The sequence below is a fragment of the Ochotona princeps genome, chromosome 12, assembly GCF_030435755.1.
Source record: "Ochotona princeps isolate mOchPri1 chromosome 12, mOchPri1.hap1, whole genome shotgun sequence".
NCBI lineage: Eukaryota > Metazoa > Chordata > Mammalia > Lagomorpha > Ochotonidae > Ochotona > Ochotona princeps.
Window position 1 is genome coordinate 20,396,529 of NC_080843.1, and position 9,735 is coordinate 20,406,263.

Here is a 9,735-nt window from a genome sequence, read left to right on the forward strand (position 1 = left end):
AACCGCTTGTCATCAAAGGACTAAAACACAACATTTGATTAGATGAAAGCAGTGGACAGAAATCCAAATTTACCCAACCAACTAGGAATTCAATTGTAGATTCTGAAGAAAAGTGTGTCTTCATCTTCCCTATCCTTAATATTGTCCACATCCCAGTTTTCTTCCTCAAATCTTCACTACCAAAATGCATATCATGCTGAATATTTGATGGTTTGTGAAAACTATTAACAAGCTTTTAACACTTGCCCAACTTTCCCAAGACCAAAATTACATGGCAAGTCTATGGAAACAACAAGGATGTGGAAACAGGCTCAACATGTAATTTGACTGAAGCAAACATTATTAAAAAAAAAAGGAAAGAAAAGAAAAGAGAAAAAGAAAAAGAGAAAGAAAGAAAGTCTTGAAAATCTCAAGCCCTGAAACAGCTCTAGATTTTTTGGAACGCAGTGTGGGAAAGCGTTGTCTACTCTGACAAGAAAAGTAGGTAACATTCTTTTGAGAAATGGGATTCTGACGTATTACCCCCTCCAAGAATCTGTGTATCGTCATTTCTTTGCCGTTCCAAGTTTGAAGAACATGGCAATCCCTGGTAGGAGGAGGCCTGAGCATTTTGACAGCCCGCATGGATGACCCAGAGAGTGTTTGCTGGAGGAGGTGCTTACTACCTGCAAGCAAACCTCCGCGCCTTGCTTTGGAGACAGCAGCAGTCTAGCTTCTCTCAAAATGCAACTGGTTATTTACTTGCATGTATTTAAAATCCGTCGGAACTGCTGCGAAAACTTTGGCAGTGGTGTGTGTGTGTGTGTGTGTGTGTGTGTGTGTGTGTGCTCGCCCCTGCCTGCCAGTTGGTTTTTATGAGCACCCACAAGTGGGATTTTTTCCCCCTGCCCCCTCCCTCCTTTTCCGGTTCTCAGAGAAAGCTCTCGGGTCTGGAATAAAAGATGTAAGCATGCATTGTGCTTCCACCCTGCAGACTTAAATAACGTTTAAGACATATCATCAGAGAAACCGAACACTCAGTGACGAAATCGACTAAAATTCTGTAGCAAGTTTTTTAAAAGTATATGCCTAAATTATAGACTTTGCTACAGAGAACTCATTCCCAATGATATTATGTAATATGTATGTTCCTAGTCGCCACATTCCGCATGCCAAAAGAAAAAAAAAAATCAAAGACATCAAATAGCATAGAACACTACCGCAGAGAAGGAAGAAATACATTTAAAGCGCTGACGAAAATGGCGTGCAGTATAATTGCCTCAAATTGCTGTTCGCTTGACACCCTGACACTAATTTTATTCAAGCCATTGGGAAATAAATGTTTTAAAAGCATTGCTTTCCAAACGCCAGGGCTAGTGAGGGCTGTGAGGTAGTAAAGGAACGGAAAGGGTAAAGTTTTTCCAGCACGCACAAAGAATTAAGGAATCCATTTAAAATAAGCATCAAGGTACATCGACAGCCTTTAATGCCCACATTTTTAACGCTTGCCCTGTACGTGGATTGCTTTTTTTTTTTTTTTTTCTTCAGCATTCCTCACCAGATGGATTTTTGCTACTGCAGATCAGCAGAGGGTGTCAGATCTTCCCGAGTGCACCGGGCTGGAACGCAGAGCTTCTTAGCAACTCTCCGCTCTGCCCCCTCCCCATTCTCTCGCGCTCTCTCCCTCCCTCAGACAACTCTCCCCCTTTGCCTTCCCCCGCCCCCCGCACGTAAATCCCAAAGAGCAGAAGAAGAAAGAGAAGGAGAACCAGAAAAGGAGAGCTAGTGAGCGAGAGCCGAAGCACAGAGAGAAGAATAAATAAATAAATAAATAAAAGGCTCAAGAGGACCGAAGGGGAGGAAGGAGAAGGATGGACAGCCACAACACGCAGCGATTGCGGAAATTTTCGAGCGCCATTGGCTGGGCAGCGTGAGTCCTCCGGCCGGGCGTGATTTCAGCACCGGGGGGACTGGACAGCACCTCGGGGGGGACTTCTGGATAACCCGCAACCACAGCAAGAACTGCACCGCAGCCTCCACAGCCGAAGCCGCTGAAAACGCTGCTTTGTAACAGAGAAAAGCAAGGTCAGTCCGAAGCACAGCCATGCACAGGCAGTGCGCCTGTACTACGCTGCAAACCCTCTGCTTGTTTCTCTAACATGTTCTGATTTACTAGCATTGTTCCTTTTCTGGTTAGCGAAGATCACTAGATAAGATTCTGAAAGGGTGTATTTTTCATTTGTGGGTACATATTTAACTTAGTTTGCTTATTTTAAGGAGGTCTAGGGGGCAGTGAGAGCTGTTACTTTTTTCTTTCTCTCTCTCTCTCTCTCTCTTTTTTTTTTTTTTTTTTTTTTTTTTTTTTTTTTTTTTTTTTTCTGCTTGCCTTGCATTACGTGCCTGGGTAGTTTGTGGATCTAATTATTGACTGGCGTCTGGGCTATTGCAGTGCGGGGGGGTTAGGGAGGAAGGAATCCATCCCCACCCCCCCAAACCCTTTGCTTCTCCTTCCCTGGGTTCGGACATTGGAGCACTAAATGAACTTGAATTGTGTCTGTGGCGAGCAGGATGGCTGCTGTTACTTTGTGATGAGATCGGGGATGAATTGCTCGCTTTAAAAATGCTGCTTTGGATTCTGTTGCTGGAGACGTCTCTTTGTTTTGCCGCTGGAAACGTTACAGGGGACGTTTGCAAAGAGAAGATCTGTTCCTGCAATGAGATAGAAGGGGACCTACATGTAGACTGTGAGAAAAAGGGCTTTACAAGTCTGCAGCGTTTCACCGCCCCGACTTCCCAGTTTTACCATTTATTTCTGCATGGCAATTCCCTCACTCGACTTTTCCCCAATGAGTTCGCTAACTTTTATAATGCGGTGAGTTTGCACATGGAAAACAATGGCTTGCATGAAATCGTGCCAGGGGCTTTCCTGGGTCTGCAGCTCGTGAAAAGACTGCACATTAACAACAACAAGATCAAGTCTTTTCGCAAGCAGACTTTTCTGGGCTTAGACGATCTAGAATATCTCCAGGCTGACTTCAATTTACTACGGGATATAGACCCGGGGGCCTTCCAGGACTTGAACAAGCTGGAGGTGCTCATCCTAAACGACAACCTCATCAGCACCCTGCCTGCTAACGTGTTCCAGTACGTGCCCATCACCCACCTGGACCTCCGCGGAAACAGACTCAAGACGCTGCCCTACGAGGAGGTCTTGGAGCAAATCCCGGGCATCGCTGAGATCCTGCTGGAGGACAACCCTTGGGACTGCACCTGCGACCTGCTCCCTCTGAAGGAATGGCTGGAGAACATTCCCAAAAATGCTCTGATCGGTCGTGTGGTCTGCGAGGCCCCCACCAGACTGCAGGGGAAAGACCTCAATGAAACCACCGAGCAGGACTTGTGTCCTTTGAAAAGCCGAGTGGATTCTAGCCTCCCGGCGCCCCCCGCCCAAGAAGAGACCTTTGCTCCTGGCCCCTTGCCAACTCCTTTCAAACCGAATGGGCCAGAGGATCCTGCCACCCCAGGGTCTGCGCCTCCCAACGGAGGCACCAAGATCCCTGGTAACTGGCAGATTAAAATCCGCCCTACGGTGGTGACAGCGGCGGGGGGCGCCAGAAGCAAAGCCCCAGCCAACCGCTTGCCCTGCCCCGGGGGCTGCAGCTGCGACCACATCCCGGGGTCAGGATTGAAAATGAACTGCAACAACCGGAATGTGAGCAGCTTGGCCGATTTGAAGCCCAAGCTCGCGGATGTGCAGGAGCTGTTCCTACGAGACAACAAGATCCACAGCATCCGAAAATCACACTTTGTGGATTACAAGAGCCTCATCCTGTTGGACCTGGGCAACAATAACATCGCCACGGTGGAGAACAACACTTTCAAGAATCTCCTGGACCTCAGGTGGCTTTACATGGATAGCAACTACCTGGACACACTGTCCCGGGAGAAATTCGCAGGGCTGCAGAACCTCGAGTACTTGAACGTGGAATACAACGCAATCCAGCTCATTCTCCCCGGCACTTTCCATGCCATGCCCAAACTGAGGATTCTCATCCTTAACAACAACCTGCTGAGGTCGCTCCCCGTGGATGTGTTCGCCGGGGTCTCGCTGTCCAAGCTCAGCCTGCACAACAACTACTTCATGTACCTGCCGGTGGCAGGGGTGTTGGACCAGTTAACCTCCATCATCCAGATCGACCTGCACGGAAACCCCTGGGAGTGCTCCTGCACCATTGTGCCTTTCAAGCAATGGGCAGAGCGCCTGGGCTCGGAAGTGCTGATGAGCGACCTCAAGTGTGAGACGCCGGTGAACTTTTTCAGGAAGGATTTCATGCTCCTTGCCAACGACGAGATCTGCCCCCAGCTGTACGCCAGGATCTCGCCCACGTTGACTCCGCACAGTAAAAACAGCACCGGGTTGGCGGAGACCGGGACGCACTCCAACTCCTACCTAGACACCAGCAGGGTGTCCATCTCTGTGCTGGTCCCGGGACTGCTGCTGGTGTTCGTCACCTCCGCCTTCACCGTGGTGGGCATGCTCGTGTTCATCCTGCGAAACCGCAAGCGCTCCAAGAGAAGGGACGCCAACTCCTCAGCGTCCGAGATCAACTCCCTACAGACAGTCTGTGACTCTTCCTACTGGCACAATGGGCCTTACAACGCGGACGGGGCGCATAGAGTGTATGACTGTGGCTCGCACTCTCTCTCAGACTGAGTTCCGGACCCAGAGAGAGAGAGAGAGAGAGAGAGAGAGAGAGAGAGAGAGAGAGAGAGAGAGAGAGAGAGGTGAGGGTTGATGTGGGGGAAGAGAGGAGGGCGACAGGCAAACACAGACACAGCCTCCTGCCTCGCAGAATTCATAGGGTCGCTGACCCAAATCCAGAGCGCCCCCAGCCGTGACGGACATATCAATAAATAACTACAAACTCGCCTGACTGAAAGGGTCGCCACCTCCCCCGCAGACACGCACACCCCAGCTCCGTTCTGCAAACAGAGGCAGACCAGGGCGAGCCTGGGAGAGCTTGGATCACTTGCTCTCAGCTGGGAGCCCACGCTGACAGACGTCCAGGCTTGGGACCTGCCGGAGGATTCCACAGTGGCCTTCCACGCCCCTCATCTCTACCCCCGGGCTCAGGAGTCGTGGGGGATGACTGCTCGGCCCAATACATATATACATATATACACATTATAGAGAGAGATAGATATCTATTTTTCCCCTGTGGATTCGCCCCGTGACGGCTCCCTGTTGGCTACGCAGGGATGGGCAGTTGCACGAAGGCATGAATGTATTGTAAATAATAACACTGACTTCTGACAAAGAAACAGGCCAACAAAGTTCTGCATGGCTCGCATGGAATCCACGCGCTCCAGGGACTCTGCCCGCCCCGCGACTGGAGATGGCGTCTCATTCACAGTACCCACCCTCTTACCTGATAAGTCCCATCGTATCAAACTTTCTATAAACAAATTACAGTATAATCAGAAAGTGCCATTTCGCCATTATTTGTGACCGGTAGGCAGTTCAGAGCGTATGTTTACTGTGAAAAAAAAAATGTAAAGGTTTTATTTAAGACATTTGCATGGCTAGTTAACAGTCCATTTTATGAGTTAACGATGTATTTTGTTTGAGGGAAGCTTTTAGGTATTGTTTTGGGTTCTTTTTTTCTCCTATGGTGATGTTTTATTTTTATTTTATTTTATTTTATTTTATTTTATTTTTTGAGGGGGGATATTTTTCTATACATATCCAATAATGCCTTCCATCTGAATGTAAAATAATTACCCATGATTTATATTATAGTATCAGTGTAATTATTTAAAAAAATTGCGGCAGTTAAGCATGACCAATCCATGTCACCCTAGTGCTTAGGCTGCTATTCTACAGTAGCAATTCTGTGCTGGTATCAATCTTACTTATAAAGTAGGAAAAAAGGACTGAGGAAGCACGCGGAACTTACTAATTCTATTCGAGGATTTTATAATGGCATATTTTTTCAGTATTAAAGTGAAAATGTTTTCAAACCTGGGTCCTTACATTTTTCCAGCTTCATAATTTGCAACTGTTAAACTGGATTTGTGGAGGAAGGGGTTGGGGGGAGGGACAAGGGAACGGTGGGGGAGGGGAGGTGGCTTCCCAAGCTTTCCTAAAGCTCTTTCTTTAATCCCTTAAGTTTATACCCCTTTAGCTGCTCTCCTTTCACTCAGACTTCCTGCTTCCCTCCCCCTGTCCACACTAGGTCTTTCCCCAATGCACTCTCCTTCCTTTACCTCCCCACCCCCCTCCTCCCAAGGCGACAGTCAATCCCTTTATTCAGGCTGCTGGTCCTTCTCTGCTGTACTTGTTGGTGCTGCCCTTACTGCAGATACATTAAAGATGTTAAGAGAAATTTGATTTAATTGATTCTGCCTAGATCGGTTTCATTAAACAGAGTGGAGATTTCATTGGTCAGCACTCCCCCATGAAAGACAACCTTAATGACTGGTATTTGAGATGCTGCTGGCATTTTCAATTCAACATCTGCTGAAAAATGGTAAAGCTAATTAGTGCCCATCCACCCTCCCTGCCCCAGCAACTGCAAATGGAAATGTATTAAAGCACTCCTCCTCAAGGAAATCAAGCATTATCCTCTCCCACCATCCGGATTTCTGGTTGGGACTCAGTGATTAAACAGAATAAGCATTGAACTGTTTGGACTTTATAAACCAGTGATACTCAGGCCCCATTCGTATCTATTGCTCTGAGATTCTTAACCAACATTCATCCACAGTTACGGTTAGGCTGCTAAAAGCAGACCTGCACTAATGTTGGGGTCTGCATTCCATATTCACCCTTCAGGAGTGTGCTGAAAAACTGCAGGCCACAGACAGAATATTTCAAATCAGCTAAGAAAGCCCCAGATAAGTTCTAAATAGATTTTTCATCTAGAATTCACATTATAAAGGGAAATGATTCCCAAGAACAGTCGTGTTCTGGAATGTGTATTTAACACTTTTAAAATAAAATCTCTATTATAAACCAAGATTATTTCGAAGGACATTGATCATTTCTTGCTTAATTGTTTTGTTTGTAGAGTGCATTTCATGATGTAAAATTCAATCTATTGTCTGAAAAGTATTATTCATTGGTTACATATGAATGCTTTAAATATTTTTATGAAACATTTAACCTGATTTCGAGTAAGCCAAAAACAGATATTTTTTGTCATGGGAAACTTAGCCATGAGAAGCCACATTTTCAACAATGTCATGATCATAGGAAGAAAGTGAAAACTGGCAGCTGTAGAGACAATGCTCCTGGAAGAAGTGACAGTTGATGAAAGATATTCATTGTTGATGTTGATGGCTGACTGGCAGAGGTCAGGAAGATAGGATTTGTCATAAATGGTGTACACAGGGACCATAGAAGGAGGCCAGTGTTAAAGATAAAATATTGTCATACAAATGATATCTTAATGATTTTTGATTGGTCATTGTGTGCCTGTCACATGCTACCTGGTTTATAGAATTTTTTAAATTCACAACTAGAGGACAACTTAGTACTTCCATCTCAGATTAGAAAACTGAAACTTGAGGAATGCAATACGGGCAGTTCACATCACACGTGGCAAATGGTGCAGAGGAATCTAATATAATTTTCTTCAAAGTCTAAGACCTTATTGTTTGTACAATCATACATATATACCTGATTAGAAACTTAAAGGAGATTAAAAAAACATAAACATCATCCATAAAAAACCAGGGTCCACAACGAAATATGGATCTAAATTGATGTCTTCTTAGTCACATATGCAGCAAAGGTCCTGTATATGTAGTGTCTGTTGTAACTAATTAATTTACCTTTAAATCAGTGGCCATAGCTTTTTATTTTATTTTATTTTTTATGATGTTTACATAATTGACAAGGATGCATGCCCGTGTGGACCACTGATTAGAGTGGGAATAGCTGAGAAATAGGGCAAGTGAATGAGATTATTTATTTCTTATTCTCTCTTTCTTCCTGTATTTGGGGGTAAGGGGAGAGCAGGGAGAAGCCACACACAGCATCCTAACTCTATCAGTACTGGAGGATCAAGGATGGCCACCCAATGGCATCCCAGGGGCCCCTGGTAATAACTAATGCATTCTCTCAGAGTATATATATATACATATATGACAAAATGAATGTACTATATGAATGTGTGAAATATAGACATTCAAATTATTTCCTTTAATTATCCATATATTGAATCTAAAATTATTAGGGCTATCTGATTTTTTGAAAATAATAATATATTTCTAAAATCCATGTGGACTATATCTAATGATCACATAGATAGCAACATGTATTATTAGACCAGCAATGGTGATATATCTGCACAATATTTATTTTTATATATCATATATTACATTCATATTTATTATTTTACATATACACTAGCCATGAATATGTGTATGCTTAACTTACAGAATACAGAATAGTTGTGGTCTCTCCATATGATGTCATTTACAAGTAGTTACATGCTCCAGTTTTTCTTTACATAAAATGCTCATATAACTGTATTTGGTATGTACAGTAACTGAGATAGTCTGTTGCTGAATCATTCTTCAGTTCATCGAAGCAAAAGACAGTTGGGTCCATTGGAAAAGCAGGGAAGAACACGATAGCTTGTTTAGTGACATTGCTCTAAAGAAAATAGTAGCTTCTGTGTCTACTTCTGTGACTAAGAATGTTTTAGAATTTATGATGTTGTCATAGAAATTTATTGTTTATCATCTCTACTTGTTAGCTCAAGAGAAAGTTGGGTTGGCTGGTCTAGCATTAATATGTTAAGATTCTTCTTAACAGTTGGCTTTCATATTAGAATTACTGCATCATTAGAATTGCCAAGCTTCTTGATGTGTTAAATATTTATTGGGATTCCAAGAACAGTTTCCAAATGTAGCTTAATCAGTAGTTGAATAAATGTTGCTTAGTACGTATGGAGAGGTGTACAAATTTGTAAGAATGAGCATGGAAGAGTGGGTTTATTATATATTAGTGGAATATTACATGCATGATTTTTAATTCAGCATTTATGCAAACTCGTTTATAAGTACTGCTTTTTTGTTTATTTATTTTAAGGAAAATTTGAAATATCCGATGTGCTAAGGACTTTGTTTTAGCATGCATTATTTTCAGCTCATTTATTCATATCTGAACCTATTAAAAAGCAATATATTATTTGTTTATTTGAAGAAAATACATGTACTGTAAATTCTTACTCATTACTTTTAAATTTTATAATTTGCCTTATTGTGGTTCTGAACAACATGTTTGGGGCTTGTTTGGTGACACACCATGTCAAGCTACTGCTTCCCAGCATCCCATTTTCAAGTGCTGGTTGGAGTCCTGCTGCTCTGCTTCAGATCCAGCTCCTTGCTGGTGTTCACAGAAGAGCAGCAGACAGTGGCCCACTTGCCAGGCCCTTAGCCACTCACACGTGAGACTAGGATGGAGTTTTGGGCTCAAGCTTAGACCCGTTTCCACCCTGGCTAAGTCCATTGGAGGAGAATAGCAGAAGGGAGGTCTTTCTCTGTACTCCCTCACCCTCTCTCTGCCACTCTTGCTTTGCCTTTGATTTAAATAAATCTTTACAAATAAATAAATACTAGTCAGAGAATTCCTAGGCATCCTAATCTATAGTGACATCAAAATGTTATTAAAAAAAAGCTACTATTCCAAAAATGCAAGACCTTCTTTTTGGTATTGCATGTCATTGAGAGACTTAATAATGCACA

At 43.6% G+C, this 9,735-nt stretch overlaps 1 protein-coding gene across 1 annotated transcript; it reads left to right on the forward strand.

The window, feature by feature from the left end:
- Positions 1-1,669: 1,669 nt before the first annotated feature.
- SLITRK1 (SLIT and NTRK like family member 1) lies at positions 1,670-4,698 on the forward strand. The gene has a single exon (XM_004577408.2). The coding sequence runs from the start codon at positions 2,600-2,602 to the stop codon at positions 4,691-4,693; it is 2,094 nt and encodes a 697-aa protein (XP_004577465.2). The 5' UTR covers positions 1,670-2,599; the 3' UTR covers positions 4,694-4,698.
- Positions 4,699-9,735: the final 5,037 nt, after the last annotated feature.

Coding starts and splice junctions, on each gene's coding strand:
- SLITRK1 (XM_004577408.2), top strand. CDS start 2,600: ATGCTGCTTTGGATTCTGTTGCTGGAGACGTCTCTTTGTTTTGCCGCT.